General features: G+C 48.5%; 1 protein-coding gene across 1 annotated transcript in view; it reads left to right on the top strand.

Annotated features, from left to right (window-relative positions):
• The window catches only part of PRRX1 (paired related homeobox 1), a 35,789-nt gene extending 20,148 nt beyond the window's left edge, over positions 1–15,641 (top strand). Inside the window, exons 2-4 of the mRNA XM_005528668.3 lie at positions 9,572–9,747; positions 10,302–10,483; positions 14,558–15,641. Coding sequence (XP_005528725.1) covers positions 9,572–9,747; positions 10,302–10,483; positions 14,558–14,696 — 497 coding nt within the window. The 3' untranslated portion in view covers positions 14,697–15,641. The remainder of the gene's footprint in view (positions 1–9,571; positions 9,748–10,301; positions 10,484–14,557) is intronic.
• Positions 15,642–16,423: the final 782 nt, after the last annotated feature.

The raw sequence follows: 16,423 nt of genomic DNA, 5'->3' as shown, positions 1-16,423 counted from the left end.
ACAGCAGGAATGTAATGCCAGTGCATCCCACTTGGGATTTATTTGGAGGTGATTTGCTTTTTGTCTGCACCCCTCTAAGCACGGTTCTGCTGGATGAGTTATGAGCAAAGACACGGTCGATTGTCCACCTCTACTCCAGGGCCATATGGAATTTTCTTGTGCTTTTTGACCTTCACTAGCCCTGGCACACATCCCTGTAGCTTGCTTGAAGGACCGCTGACAATGAAAAAATCTGTGTAAATCACACTAATCACCCCTCCAGTCCTGAATCTGGTGGAAGGTAATTTGATTATTTCAGGGTGGCTTTGATGTGAATAGGTTTAAATCTCCAATTCCATACATTGTTGAATGTGGTCCTGAGGCTAGGCTCTCTCTAAGTATTCTCAAACATTGTTTTTCCAGTGAAAAACATCACTTAGCTCCCAAAAGTTTTGCTGAGTAGTACTTTTATTATTCGGAGAACATCTTTTCCTACATTTCCATTGCAATTCATATTCACATAGCAGTGTTTCTTGGCTTAAAAACACTTTGTACTCGATTTATTTTATTTTTACTTTAATTGTTAGCAAAAAAAAATCTAATGAAATAATAAATTATTTTACCAGAGGGTTAATAAAGAAAATCATAAGATGTTTTCCTGCGTGTGTGGAGAAATCTGTTTAAAAACTTCTCCCTTAAACATAATGGCATTTCTGGACATGAGTAACACTAGGAAGTTTGAAAAAATGCCCATGCTAACAGGCTGGGGGACAGGAATTTGCTGTATTTGACAGGCTGGATATGAGAAGGATGCAGCACTGCAAATTTGACAGCACAGCCTTGCCAATGTGTCTAGACAGCCCATCTCTATGGGGGAGAGAAAAGCTTATTTCTTGGAGCTGCTCCAGTGAGACCAGACCACTTCTGGTCTCCTTTATCCGTGGAGACTTTCCATCCAGGCTTTGGGTTTGTGCTGAGCTGGCTCAGCCCTCACTGCCTGGTGGCTGAAGATCCACGTGAGCCGATTTGGGTGAGCCATCCAACCTTTTGCTGGTCTTGGGATATTCCTGTGTTAGGTGAGGATGTGGCTGGTCTGGCAGTGGGTGTGATTCACTGAGCCCTTTAAAAGGTTTAAATTGTGTTAAGTTTTGCTAGAGCAGCTGTCTGCTAACCCTGCACCAGACCAAAAGCAGTGTTTTGTGACCAAGATATCCCACGTTTCTGCACAGGTCCCCTAAATTGTCTGATCCTCCAGGTTAGAGTACCTGACATTTCAGGCAGAGTTAGGGCAGGAATAAACAGATATCCTATAATATATTCATCACCTGGAGGCAAAAATTATTACTCCATATTAAGGATTGTCATTTCCAGCATATCCCTTGTGTGCCTCAATTCACAGGAACTCTCATAATCATTATTTCTCCTCCTCTGCTGGGAGTTGTGCTTTTCCAACTGCGGTGAACTCTGGAAAGACAGGGCTTTTTGATTTCAGATTTCTGGATGATTGTTCGACTCTGGCGAGGAACCATTCAAAACACATTCCAAAATATTCATCATTCCAGCAGGCTAAGAAACATAAGATGAAGCAATTTATCAGCTAATGTGAAATGCATTCGCCGTCCAGAAGAGGCGAAGGATGGAGGTGGGTCTGAGCCTGCTTTTCCCTTTGCATCCTGCAGAGCTGGGGCATGGAGCATCCTGGTCTGTCCCATCTGCCTTCCTGTTTTGCTGGATGTCCCTGTGTCCAACAAAAATCTCCCAGACACCAGCAGCAGCCTCATCCCATCTCCTTGTCCCTTCTCCTTAGAAGAGCGGGTTTTCACTCTGGACCTGGGATGGAGAACGTTGGTTTGAAATGGCCCTACATGCTCAGATCCCTTGGCCTCCTGCAGCAGCTGTTCAGGGGCTTTATCCCTAACTCAAGGAGGGTGCTCCTGGATGGGATGCTCAGCCCTTGCAAAAAGCAGGTGGGCTGGATGCTGAGAACCAGGCTCAGGTTATGTTATTTCTGGACCTTGGATGCCATCATTTTTCCAGTTGTGATCAAGAGGGACCCATAAAATCCATTAGCGGTAAAAAAAATGGATTTCGAAGCGAAGCTTTGCAGCGGCTCCAGTTCGGTTTGCTCGGGAAGGGGTGGTGGTGATCCAATTTCCTTGAAACACATTTGTTCTTGGATGCTAATGAAAGGGGAGCACAGCCTTTGGAGAGCTCATTCCCGTGTTCTCGCCGGGCCGTGGCGCCCTGTGGTCCTGGCACGGCCATTCCGTGCCATGCTGTTTGCAGTCCTGGATATTCCAGGAATACACAGATGAAATATCCATTGGGAGAAGTGTTCCTGCCTGTCCTAGGAGCCAGCTGGCGTGTGCATCCCACTGGTCATCGTCAGTCTGTTTGCGCGGGTCCCGCGTACCAAAAAAAGCCGTCCAAGTGAATTTCCAGATCCGCTTGGGATGGCTGTTGGATAATGGCACTTCTCAGCAGCACGCTGGGGACCTGGATGTGCAGAGACATTCATGGAGCCACTCAGCTTGAGTCAGCTTTTCCCTGTGAGAGGAGCTTGCTGGGGAGCGTTTGCAGACTCTGGAAGTCTGGAAGTGAGCCAGTTGAAATGCCAAGTGGTTCATCTGCAATGGATGTATGGGCTGGAAAAAAATCTCCCCCAAAGCAGCTCTTCTCTGTCTTGACAAAAACCCTTTCTTTTTTCTTCCCCCACCCCCTTTATATTTTTACACCAGTCATCTTGTTGCAAAAATACCTGATTTTCCTTACATGAAGGCTTTTCTAGCTAAAGTTCATGAGGATTTTTTGCCCCTTTTTCTAAAGGCAAGAAAAAATTTATTAAAAGCGGTGTTGCCCAGAGTTAGGTGGGCATGCAGTGCCAGATCTTCACTTCATGGCTTCTACCTGTTCATGATTTGTGGCAAGCTATAGGGAATCACTTCTGTACATGAGGAGAAGGAAAATCCAACAGGAGAGCAGGTGGAAATAACACCGTGTGCCTTTTGCATAACGTGGAGCTCACTCCAGGGGGATATGAGTGTGGAAAATAAATTAGTAAGCTGTCCTAATTGCAGTGGTGCTCGTTGCCTCTGTCTTTGAGGCAGCTTGTGGGGTGTATCCAGGGGGATGTGGATATTTGCCTTCCTGACACTTCAGTCTGCTCCTGCCTGGAAAGTGTTAATTGCACGGTCAAGTTCAGAGAGTTAAGAGGACGCTCGGAGCTGATGTGCTGGTTTGGAGACACCACTCGTGCATGAAAGGGGGCAGTGTCCCACAGCTTGGCTTTTTGAGTTTGTGGAGAAGGGAAGGGAAAGGATGCTGGGCAAGAGAGGAGAAAATTTTATTATGTTTGTTTTTTTCTGGGATGAGCTGGGGCAGGGAGGGGATCCAGAACGTAGAGAGGCACCTTTGGGAGTGTGAAGATACCGATGGGACAGGGCAGAGGGTGGGAAGTTTGATCTGTGCTGAATCAATGCCATTCCTAAGATGAAACATCAGGACAGGAAGGGGAGCTGATGGGAAGAGGTGTTGGATGTCCATCCCCTGATGCAAAACAGGGCTCACACGGTGCCAAGCACTGATCCAGAGCTGAGGCCAGCGGTGACAGAGGGGCTGTGGGGCTGAGTGGCTCTCAGGAAGGTCTGGAGGTGGCACTGGCAGCTCGGTGCCGTGCTGGGACATTCGGGGTGTGGCGGTGGTGGAGTTTGGCTGCTGCTGCTGCTCATTTCTGCTCCTCTGTCACGGGTCCTGCAGTGTGGGGCTGATCTAAAGAGGGACAGGGGGGAATTTGGCCCCCTCAGATCCCGTCCCCTCTCGAGCCTGCTCAATCCACACCGCTGGATCTCCGCCACGGCCTGGTGGTTTGGTCTCTTTGTCAGTTACAAACTGCAGCCTCACAGAACATGATTTGCCGCTGGCAGGCTTTTAAATACATGTGTTTGCTTTTGATTATGTGTGTTGTTTTTTTTGGGGTGTGTTTTTTTTGGGTTTTTTGGGGTTTTTTTTGAAATTAATTTTCCAAGGATCAATGTGGTAATGCATATAAAAATTACAATATGTAAAACAAAGTATAAAGGCATACAAGGAATTCCAAACACATAACATACTGTGCCTTGGAGCTTATGAGATCCATACAGTGCTTATTGTATTATGGGAACGCTCTGACCCCGAGACCCGTCGGAAAGGCTTGTTAGAAGAGCAGGACTGAGCCATGTGCCTTATGAGCTGCAGGATGCCCAGAAGGAAAACCCTAGTGAATAAAAAAGCAGAACTGTTGCAGCAGAGCTCAGACTGGTCTGTGGGATGTAGGGGGACTTTCCATGGCTTTGTACCAATTTCTGGAGGAGGATGTAAACTTCTGCCCCTGCAAATGTTGTTCTCCCAATAATTAACATTTAATGTTAAATCTTCCCAGGGAGACTCTCTGGATTTCCATGGGATCATGATTACTCTTTTTTTTTTCTCCCCCCCCAAATGTAATTTCTTCTGTCAGCTCCAGCAAGTGGGAACTCTGACACGGTTAGGGAAGGCTCACATCTTAGCTGCCGTAACTGCCCATGTGCTCCACAGGTTGCCACCAGATGAGAGGCAGAGCACCAGAGCTGAAAGCACCCTGGAAAGGAGTTCTGGCTTACATCTGCCTTAGCACAGGGCTCTTGGCTTCTCCTGCTGCCCTGTCTATGGGTCAGGAGCAGGACAGGTTGGGGTTTTAATGGGACCCGATCCCTGCAGACCCACAAAAGCGCAGAGCAGAGCACGAGGAAAGCCTCTGCACTCAAGTGCCCAGTGCCTGGTGAGTTTGGGTGAAGACTGTTTGCATGCTGGAAACTATTTTCAGGAGCTTGGAGGCATCTGTAGACTCTCCAGCTGGAAGGTGACAACCCCAAGACCTCATTGCAGGTGGCAAGAGCCACTGAGTGTGCTGTGCCTCGAATCCCACCTGGGAATGTCTCCTTTGGCCACGGTGCAGGTGGGAGGTCCCTCTGCCCAAGCCACACACGAGGGTTTCATCCTTCACATTAGTGATGCTGTGGCTGTACAGGACCTCAGCAGGTCCTGGCAGGCAGAGCCAAGTGCAACAGGAGAGCCAGGGCAGGGCTTTATCCACGCAGCAGCCGTTCACAGCTCTGTAATGATCTGTAATTGTTTGTGTGCAGGCAGCTAAAAATCACCCTGATAGGTTCCACATTGCAGACACTTCGGAGAGGAGCTGCCATAACCCCGTGGGTAACGCTAAAAATATTCATGTTTTTCTGTTTAATATTAAAACTCAGTGTTGGTATGAAAAATTTGGTGCCGCCTTTCTGAAGCTTCGTGCTCATACACAGAACAACTTATTATTTGTGTGCAAAACTTGAACCTGACTGCGAGATGATCACAAGAGATGGCTCTTAAAGGAAATAGAGCATCTGTTTCTTTGTTATGTTCTTTTTTTCTCTGTGTTCCTGGGGCTCTTAACAAGCCTAGAACTTGGGATACTTGAATTTTCTGTGTAATTGAAATAATTTAAACATTAAGATAGTGCAGAAAAAAAACAAAACAAAACAAATAAACAGCAGAGGTCAGGAAAAAAACTCAGCTGGTGTTGTGTAACGAGAGGAAAATGATGGTTCAAAAATCTCTATAGTCTGACCTGTAGTCACAGATAAAAACTGCGTGGATTTTGTATGCTCCCATTCCTCTGCTTGGAGCCTTGTTTTCGCTTCGATTAAACTTTCTGGGTCTGGGTTTTGGGTTTGGATTTATTATTTTTTTTATGGTGCCAAGCAGCTTTATTGACAAAGCTGCCCTGCACACAAAGCCTTGCGATGTTTTGGAGGGATGTAATGAATCAAAAGCAAAGCAGAGCATGAGTAAAACTGGACTGGGAGTGTTTGATGGGCTATAAACTGGATGGTTGATGTTGGGGAGAGGAGCCTGTCCAGAGCTGGGGGAACACCCAGAAATATTTCTATTCAAGTTTCATGAGAATTAAGTTTAAACCAAATAAAAAGCCCCGTTCCTTTCCCTTCTGTTCTCCCTTTTCCTTTCTTTCTCTGCTGATCTGAAAGAAACTTTCTCTGGTTTGTGGCATTTTTTGTATTTTAAGAGTTTTGAGTTGTTGCCTTTTTAAGTTATAGTTTATTATTTTTTTCACTGTGAGACCATTAGTCTTGCTTGTTCTTAAATCTGTGCTCAAACATGAGCTTCTTGTTTGAAGGTGATAAAATGCGATTCCTTATTTTCCTCCCAGAATCCTTTCTCAGTTTACAGTTTCTATAACTGATGTGACAAATCTTTCCTGCCTTACTATACATTATACTGTGGTTAAGTGTCTTTGTCCCTCCCTCAATTAAATCCAATTGTTTACTTTCGATTCAGATCCAATTAATGAACTATAATAGCTGGTTCTGGGCTTAATAGAACTGGTCAAAACTTTTCCAAACTGCCCACTCAATGTAAATCCCATCTGGAAATTAGCTTTTGTTCTGACCTGGAATGAATGCAAGTATGCACAAGCATTCCTGCAAACTGGAAATCTAAAATATGTTGTGGTTGCAAGTATTGATGGAAAAAAAAATACCAATCTTGAAACTTCTACATAGGCTTTTAGTTCTCAACTGTGTTTTGTTTGTTTTTAATGCAAGTGTGGATCTGCCTCACTGCAAGAGGGAGGAAGAATAGGATGTTTCATGCTGGATCATTTAGGAGCACTTGAAAACGCTTTGGTGCACTTGTGTATGACACCAGAACTGGCATGTTATGGGGGAATGTAGAAACAACACAGGAAAATGCAAATGTGGAAACAGGAAACGCGGTCCCCCAGCCCAGCATGGAAGGTTGGGGTCTGGCAATGAAATTCCCAGATTTTCCAGCATTGGATTCCTGAGAGGAGAACATTTCAGTCTCTCAGCGAGGCACATTTCCAAGCTGCTCAGCTTTTGAGAACACTGCATGTAATACAATTTTTCTGATTAGAAGAGCGTTGACGAAAGACTTCTGACCTACCTAAGAAGCTTTGGAGCTGTTTTCCTCTCCGTTTCTGCTGACTCCAGTCACCAGTGCTGTCAGCACTGTTTAGGAACACCATTTTTCAGTGCTCAGCGTTGTTTCCTGATAAAGAAATAATGTCAGAGAAGAAGAAACACCCTGCTGACACGCTGGAGGCAGCTGGGGAGCACTGTGAGCAAGGTGACATTTGCAGGCAGGCCGGGGTTTAGGTGTGTGCAGTCCCTCATCAGCAGTTTGTAACCAGGCAAGACACAAGGATTCTCCATCCCCATGCTGCTCTGGATTAATATCCTGTTAATTATTTTTTTTCTTCCCCCTGCTACCCAATCAACTCCTGCAGACATTTGGGATTTCGCGCCGTTCCAGAGATCCCAAAATTCCAATCCTCCCTTGTGGTGCTTCGCTGTCACCTCCATGCAGCTCTGTCCTGGAAAAAGGGGGTGCCTCACATCCCTGCTCCGTGCCAGCCCAGTCTGGGGGTGCTTTAGCCAGCAGTGACCCAGCCATGAGTCACCCAGCACGGACACTTTTCCGTCCCTGGGCCCGGCTATTTTTGGGCTCAGTAATTATGAGGTGAGCTGTGAATCACCGGCGTCTCGCTTTACGCCGGGAGGAAACCAGGCAAATTGTGTTAACGTGCTTGGCAGGGGGAATTCTTGTTCTGCGGTGTTTTATAAGACTTTGGCCCTTCTTCTTGCTCCCCAGAGGGATGTGCTCACCCTTCCTCATGTGTAGCTGTCACACAGGATCCAGCCAGACGGGCTCGTGTTCCCTCCAGCCAGGTGTTGTCTTCAGGGGAGAAACTGAGGCTTCAGAGGCCTGCATGGGATTCTGAAGGGGTCCCAAAGGCTTTTATTGATTTGTTCTTACTCAGGGTTTAGATTAGAAAATAGCTTGAAATGGGTAACTCCAGAGGAGGCCGTGTTGTCTTTGGCCTCTCCAGCAGCTGGTCTCGCAATCTTTGTGGCATTTGGAGGGACTCCTGTGCCCTGAGGCTCGTTTGCTGTGTGTTGTGTGGTGCACAGCAGCACAGCCATGTCGAAATTCGCCAGCAGAGCCAGGGGGAAATAGCTGACCCCTTTTGAGAAGGGTTTGATGATGAGTCAAGAGAGGGACATGCAGGGTTTTTCTCCTTTTTTATAGGGGATGGACCCTTTGATGGTGTTAAACCCCCCAGGAGGGAGAAACGTGTGCAGGGGGTTCTGCAGTTAAATCCCATCCCTCTGCTGCACTGCCCTGCTTCCCCCAACCTGAGCTGATAGATCCACCTGTGGCCCAGCTTTAATTCCTGCGTGCCTTTGTTTTTCTTGCACATTCCTGCCTCTGCCAGTCCCTTCCCAGCTCAGCTTTACAACTCAGCCTGCCTGTTAAAAGTGGTCTCCAAACACTTCCTCTCAGATATGGGAAAACCAAGGGCGTGTTTTTGCACCCAGGAGTCCCCAGGCTGGAGAGAAGCCTTGTGGGGCTCATCAGGCTGTTGGAGGAGAATTGAGGCACTGTAAACCTGAAAGGAATTTGAAAACCCTACTTTAATTTAAGAGGAATGTCCTTTTGTTCCCAAATGGATGGGCCTTGCTCCAGAGGTGTTCAGGTGCAGTAACTGGTACCAGATGGGCTGCGGGAAGCAGCACAAACAGGTGGTGAGGACAACAACTGCAGACTTAAATGTCCTTGTCAGCCCTTCCCTGTGCCTTACATACCCCCTGGAGAAGAGGGGGATAAGGGGGGGCTGTCATATTTGTGCATGGCAAAAGGAGGGAGCGTTGAGGGGGCCTTCACCATCTGTGCAAAGCAGGTCAAGCCCTGGCACTCTCAGTGGTGACACTGTCACCTGGGCCAAGGTGTGCACTGACAAACTTAGAATCTGATTTTTTTTGATGAATTTTGATGGATTCAGGGATTGATACACTTTGATGCTGACATGAATATTGGCTCAGATGCCCACCCCCCAGGGTAACGTGGATTTTTTTGGTGGCACCCCAACACATACTGGCGAGATCCAGATGCATTGATTAATTTCTGAGTAGATGCAAACCAGGTACAAAGCGGTATGTGCTCTTCTGGGTGATTGTTCAACACCTTGCTGGGCTCAGCAAGGCGAGGAGGATGCTGCAGAGGGCACAACTGCTCCTCACTAACAATGTCCAACATGCTCTTATGTCTGGGAATCTGGGAATTTCATTATGCCCAGAGAGCTGCATTACATCCCAGTAAGAGCAGTCCTTGGAAATTCGAAGCCAAGGGAACAGGGTTTTTTGATTCTTTGCCGTCAGAAAAGATTTCTGGAGTTGTCAGGAGTGGGGAGATGCATTTTGGGCTTCTGTGCTGCTTTTTGGAGATAAGGAAGCTGAGACCTGGGGTAGCTTGAGAGTGCTGGTTTAAATCTTACATGGTGGAATTGAAAAATAAATGCTTGGGGTCAGTGCCCTTTCCACCTCCTCTCCATGTGGGGACTAACACAGCGTGGTTAACGTGTGGGGTTGGAATTGTGCAAGCCCCTTCCTAAGCCCCTTCCCTCTGGAATCCATGGAGATCGTTCACCCCGTGGCCGCGGGCTGGTAGCTTTCTCACTTTTAACATCCCCTATTGTCTCTCCTAGATGATCAGCTGAACTCAGAAGAGAAGAAGAAAAGAAAGCAGAGGAGGAACAGGACTACCTTCAACAGCAGCCAGCTGCAGGCACTAGAGAGGGTGTTTGAGAGGACACACTACCCCGATGCCTTCGTACGGGAAGACCTTGCACGCAGAGTCAACCTCACTGAAGCCAGAGTTCAGGTAATCCCACAGCTTCCCCCCTCCCCTGGGGGATCATCAGGCCACTCCAGCGAGGCAGCAGAAATCCTTGAGGCCTGTGTGGCACACGAGGGTCACCAAGCTCCTGGCTCACTGCAGCACCATGCCTTGAGGGAGAGTGCCAGGCCCGATCTGCCGCCTGCCCGGTCAGATGTGTCCGTACGGCTCGTTCGAGGCCCAGGTGCTGGATGCTCAGGCTGCTCATGTTGTCTTGAGCTCTCAGCTGGCAGGACTGCACCTTCTGAGGGCCAAAGCAGGCTCATGTTGTCTTGAGCTCTCAGCTTGCAGGCCTGCACCTTCTGAGGGCCAAAGCAGGCGGTGGAACGGGGTGGGTTGTACAGCGCCGCCAGGCCTCGCTGCCTTCCGCACAGGACACCCGTGTCCCTCAGCCAGAGCAGGCACGAGGGTTATCTCATCCTTAGGGTTCCCTGGGAAGCAGCCAGCTTCCACAGAGCCTGCAGGGCACAGGGGATGGGGCGGGTGCCACAGCAGAGCCGGCTGTGAGGGTTGGTGGCTCTGTGCTCTCCCCGCTCCAGGTGTGGTTCCAGAACCGGAGAGCCAAGTTCCGCCGGAACGAGAGGGCCATGCTGGCCAGCAAGAACGCCTCTCTGCTCAAATCCTACTCAGGGGACGTGACGGCCGTGGAGCAGCCCATAGTACCTCGCCCCGCTCCGAGACCCACCGACTATCTCTCCTGGGGGACCGCCTCGCCCTACAGGTAAGTGAGTAACCCCGCTGGGCCATCCCAGAAGTGGCCCTTGGCCAGCTCTGATGTACCCACACGGGACAGCTGGAGCACACAGCAGTCTGACCATCACACTGGTTTTCCTCAGCTCTTCCCACCCCGTCTCACTGCTGGTTTTGCAGTGTGGTCCCAGCTCGGCATCGTTGTTTTTATTGGGGGTCTCTCTCTGCAATTCAGGAAATTTCCAGAGAGGCTCGGGTAGAAATCCATGGAAGCAGAAGGTTTTCCCTAGTTTATAGCAAGGAGGAAACCTTTCTGTGGGACACAGACCCAGGGGAGGGGAGGTCAGAGCACTCGGGGAGGTTCAGCCACCACACAGTGGCCAGAAGAGGGAGTTCCGTGGCTGTCCCGTGGCAGTCACTGCTTGGGGTGCCAGGAAAAGCTGGGAACTCACTTCATCCATGTGGAGCAGTGCTCTCAGTTTCTATTCAGGTGAGCAGTTTCTATTGCCTGAGCGCAAGCGTGTGTGTGAATGCCACGCCTGCATTAAGGGCCAGGTGACAGACTGGTGTTCAGTGCCCACCTCCTGTGGTCAGTGCTGCTCAAGGGATGACAGGAAAGGAGCCACGGATGTGGCAAGCCCAGTCTCAGAGGATCTGGGATGTCCGTGCACATCACAGGCCTCCCTGTCCTCTCTGTGCCGTTCCTGGCTCTGCAGGAGCTGGGTGTGGACACAAGATCCACAGGATGTGTTGGTTTCTGGGAGCCAGCTGGCTCACAGGCAGTTAAAAAGGAGGTTGGCGGGTGGTTTTTAGCACAGTGGCTTCATTGTTGGTCAGGACCATGAAGCCTGTGGCTGGATTTCTTCCTGTTCATCTGGCCTGGTCACTGCCAGTTTCCCACTGCCTTCCAGGAGCCACAGCACGCACAGGACCTCTCTTACCCGGCCACCTTGACCCTCTTTCTGCTCCCAGCAGTGTTTGCACAGTAAGAGCTGCAAACACGTGCTCTTCCCGTTGCTTCAGTTCTGTGGGGTCCTCCTCATCCACCCTGTATCTCCAGAAGAGTCATAGATCCACCCACTCCAGACATGGAAAAGGATGCTGTTGGTGGCCACCAGCTTCGTTTTAGAAATGGCCCTTATCCTTTGGATTTTTTCTGAGGACTGCTCTCTGTCAAAATCCCTCTTTTTGGGGTTCAGGCTTTCTCCCTGTGAAGAGTTCCCTGGTACAGCATTCTCAGAGGCGAAGGGAAGTGAGTTCCTTCCCCACCCCAGTGAGACTGCGCTGGTCACAGTTCCAGATCCCTGCTGAATGCTCATTTCTACCTCTCACACTTTGGAAAAGAGCTCATCCCTCCCAAGATGTTCTTTACCCGGGGGCTTCATAATCTCTGCTAGGAGAAGACCCTGGGAAGTGCTGTCTGAGGTCACTTGCAGCCCCTGGGATGTGCTGATGAGAACAGGGCAGAAGGGACAGCCTCAGGGATGGGTTTTCAGCCCCTCAGGTCCAGGCTGTGCCTATCCACGATGCATCTTCCCCTTACCTGAAGCCAAGATGTTTCAGCAAAGACATTTACAGCTCACACATCAGAGCAGGCTGGAGTGCCACCCTCCCACTGGAAGAGGAGCAGAGCAGCTGCTTTCCACTCTGTGGGATGCACAGGCTCCTCAGGCTCTCCATGCTCCCCAGGTTTCCTAATCCTACTGATCATCTAATCATACTGATCATCTCACCCCATTCATCTGAAAGGGCTGGGCTGTCACAGCCTCATGAAAGCTTTGCAGTGAGTAAGGTCATTAAAATGTTGGACCCTTGGTGAAATAATACTAAAACCCTTCATCCATGTGGAGTGTTTGCATGGCCCTCTGCCCCCTCCCCATCTTCCCAGCAGTGCTGTACCAGCCCCTGATTAACAGCCACTCCTGGAGCTGCGTGCCCAGGGCTGGTTTTACTCTTAGATCCAGGAAAAGTTTTCAATCCTTGTGTTTATTCTCCAAATACATTCAGCCACAGGTCAGCCGAAGCTATTTGCAGATCTCTGTGGCACAGAGAGCCAAGTAGATGCTATTATTTTTTTTTGAAGTTGAAAAAATGTTTTTCTTAGGTATTTTTTAGCATAGGTTCCTAGAAAAACAAGACTGGCAGCCCACACTTCCACTCCAGCAACCTTTGACTCCACAGGCCACTGAAAACCTTATTTGAAAGAAGGATTTTAGGCCTCAGAAACATGATGCTCCTCTGTGTTTCATGAAAGCAGACAGCTGAGTGGAAGAAGGAGATTTTTCTCTGCCTGAATGGGGTGGAGGGAGGGGGCAACAGAGTGACTTCAACCCTTATTAGAGCCTGGAGAGTCTCTGGAGCAATCCTCAAGATACTCTGGTGTTTGGACACAGCCTTCCTGTGGAATAACTTGCTGAAAGAAAGCACTTCTGAAGATTTTTAGTTTAGCAGGGATTTCACATGTCATCAGTAAGTGAAATCATCTTCCCCACACCTCTGGGGACCTGGGAGCCAGAGGCTCCCAGGAGTTTCAGCCCAGACTTGGCCAGCAACCTGGTTTTGGATGGGGACAGTTTACACCCCTGACTGAAAACTCCCCTTGAAGGTCTCCAAATTTCTTCCAGCTCAAAAACATGGGAGAGATGCACCCTGGGGAAACAGATGGGCCTGGGGGCTTAAGTAGCCACCACCTTTACTTCTTGTGGGGCTTTGGGAAGGCAGGCAGCACTTGACTTCTCCCATTGCTGCTGACCTAGGGGTGAGGAGAGCAGCCAGCCCAGGCATGGAGAGGGAGCTGAGGGGATGCAGCTGGTGAAGAGCTCCAGAAACACATCTCCACATGTTCTGGGTGCTGATGAAACACAGATATTCCCTGCTCTGGATCTCCTGCAGACTGAGGATTCACAAAGCACTGGGTGGGAAATGAACTCCTGGGAGGTCAGAAATGCCAGCAGAACCTCGGGCTGAGCAGGCACAGCTCCAGCCTGGATCTGTGCAGCAGGTGCCCATGTCCCTGCAGGGACATTTGCTGTTGCAAAGGCATTTCCAGTTGTGGAGGTCAATGCTGGAAGGATTTTTATTTTTTATTAAAAAAAAATACAGAAAAAGGCAAAAAACCCAACCCTTCTTGGTTTTTTTTTTGGTCTGTGGATGGTGCAGAGCATTTCCCAGTCTCAGCTGTGAGCCACCCGAGCAGGCAGATGGAAAAGGTCAGCAGCAGAGCTGAGCTGGCCTCCAGCACAGCATTTGGGGTTTCCTCCTGAACACTCTCTTAAATGGGCACCTCTCGTTCATGTGGTGATTTTGACCTGTAAAGAAATGCAGCAAGTCAAATATTATGCTGGGTTTTGGGGAGTTGGCAGTGGAGGGAGCTGCTTTTCACAGAAACCCATGGGACACATGGATTAAACAAGTTTTCCAGTGGTCTGGAGAGCAGCTTTGCAGATTTTTTTGGTAGGATAAGAAAGGAGTCTGAGATCTTTGTTCAGCCTCTGCTGTCAGAAGTGATGTTTTTCATGAATAAAGTTGCGGTTTGAAGGGAGAAAAAGCGGTTTATGTTTTGGGTTTTTTCCTTCAGCCTTTAGGACATGCTCTTTATAATCAGCTGAAGTTTTGAGGGGGGGGAAAAAAATGTGGAAATTCTCATTCCAAATGGCTGAAACCAGAAAACATCACAATTGTTGAGACGGTTTTTTTCCCAGAGTGTTTCTTTAATGTAACATGTGTTTCAGAAGTGACGTGATTTCACAGGCTGTAAAAACCAGCAATTGGTCTCATCAAAAAGACATTGCTTCCAGTGGGAATACTTTTAAGGACAATGGTCTAACTGGCAGGCTGACCTCATTGCAAACCTTTTTTTGGGTTAGAAAACAGGAGGTGGAAATTTTTCCTGTTGACTTCAAGCAGCTTTGGTGCTGGGTGAGTGAGCTGCAGGGGAAAAACGTTAAATAAAGGGGTGTTAAATAAAGGGCAGTGGTAACTCCCTGCTGACAGCAGAAGTGCACCCCACTGGTGTGGAAAAAAACCAGGGTTTAGGCTCTTCTGGTGATTTCTGCTGTGGTTTGGAGGTCATGTCTGATGTGATGTTTGTCTTTCCATCCCTCAGTGCCATGGCCACCTACTCTGCCACGTGTACCAACGCCAGCCCAGCACAGGGCATGAACATGGCCAACAGTATTGCCAACCTGAGACTGAAGGCAAAGGAATATAGTTTACAGAGGAATCAGGTGCCCACAGTCAATTAACAACTGCAGGCAGCTGCTTTTGCAGAAGGAGAAGACACAACAGCACCTGTCCTGCTTCGCGGCTTGTCTGTGCTGAAAGGAAAAATGAAAAATAAAAAAAAAAAAAAAAGAAAGAAAAAGAGAACAACAACAAAAAAAAACAATAAAAAGAAAAGAGAAAAAAAAAAAAAGAATTAAAAAAAAAGCCAACCCTTACCCAGAACTGAACACGGGGAGCAAACAGAACCTGTGAGTGATGAGGTTCCTCCTTCCTTTTTGGGATAATGCCACCGTTTTGTTTTTTTTCTTGTTATCGTCGGGTTTATTGCTTCTGCTCAATATACTACGAGCTTCTTCAGTAAAGGACAGTCTCACCCTTGCTGGTTTCCATTTTTGTACGGGACTGCAAAAAGAAACCTCTGCCAATCTCAGCCCATGGACAAGTCCCACCACCACATGCTGAGATGCAAAGCTTGCTCATCTCCCCGCTGCCCCAGCTCACCCTAGAAGAAGAATTTGTTTGGTCACCAATTCCCATGATATCCACCCAATCCCTCCAGTCCCTTGTGCCACAGAGGCAGCACATTCCTATCAGTCTGTGAGAAGCCCATTTAATGCAACAAGATGCATTCCTGCTGTCTGAGTTGCCTGGAAAACCTCCTTGGGCTCTGCAGAGCTCCATTGTTTTGTTGAGTATTCCCAGCACTGCTGCCTGGAAAAGCCAAAGAAGAGAGAAAAGCCAACGTGGGTGTGTGAGCAGGGGGAGTGTAGCAGGGGGATCTCTCTGTAGTTCAAGAACAGGACTGTCAGGACACTCCTTTCTATGCCTTACAGTTTGTGCCACAGGGAAAGGCGTTGTCCAGATGCATTTGTTTTATATATACTGTATATATTTATATATATAAATACATGCAAGCTTGGTTGGTGTTTTTTATTAAACAAAATAAAATCCATTGAAAACGTTCAGGATGTTTGTGCTGCATCCAGGTGGAGCTGTGCATTGAAATTCCAGCCACAGCCTTGTCAGAGCTCTTCCCTGCAGCCTTGGGCAGCACTGGGAAAGGATGAAAATGCTCATGCCCTCCCATGAGAAAGCCCAAAGAAGTGGTGCTGGAGGGAGCCACACTCTTTTGCAGATTTTTCCCCATGGGGCAGCTCCACAGAACACAGCAAGGATCTCCTCTGCAGTCAGACTGCTTCATGTGGCTCTTGGGAACATGCAGGGGTATCCCCAGGGAAAAAAAAATAAAGTCTCTCTGAGCGAGCACAGGTGATGTCTCAGCAGGGAGCATCCCACCAAAGATCCCATAACACTGCCCAGTAAGGCTTCTCCTGTAACCTCAGCCATTTTCCCTGCCTGTTTTCCTCCCTCTGGGCTCTGGAGACCTAATTAGGACCTAATTTATCTATCTCCATGAAGAGTAGAGGAGATGCAGCCCAAAGGGCATTTCTTCCCCACAAGCATCCTGAGGAAATTAGGATCTTTCTCATTGCCTGCCTCTCACGTTTTGGGGGAGGAGGGGGTTGATTTATGACAAACAGCACTTGTGTCCAAGCTGAGATGGGCTTTGCCATGGAATAGCCCCACTGAAGGCAGCAGAGCTACTCCATGGTCCAGGCTGGACCATGATGGGAGAATGAAGCTCAGTCATGAGAAATACTTCTGGTAGAGTGGCTTAGATCCCCATCCTGGTGTTTGCTGCAGAGACACCCTGAGCATATGTAGATGTCTGACAGTGGGCTTTGAT

This window comes from Pseudopodoces humilis, chromosome 10 (assembly GCF_049639895.1).
Source record: "Pseudopodoces humilis isolate 2021_Gansu_Grassland_sample_001 chromosome 10, ASM4963989v1, whole genome shotgun sequence".
NCBI lineage: Eukaryota > Metazoa > Chordata > Aves > Passeriformes > Paridae > Pseudopodoces > Pseudopodoces humilis.
This window is presented reverse-complemented; position numbering and strand designations above follow the sequence as displayed.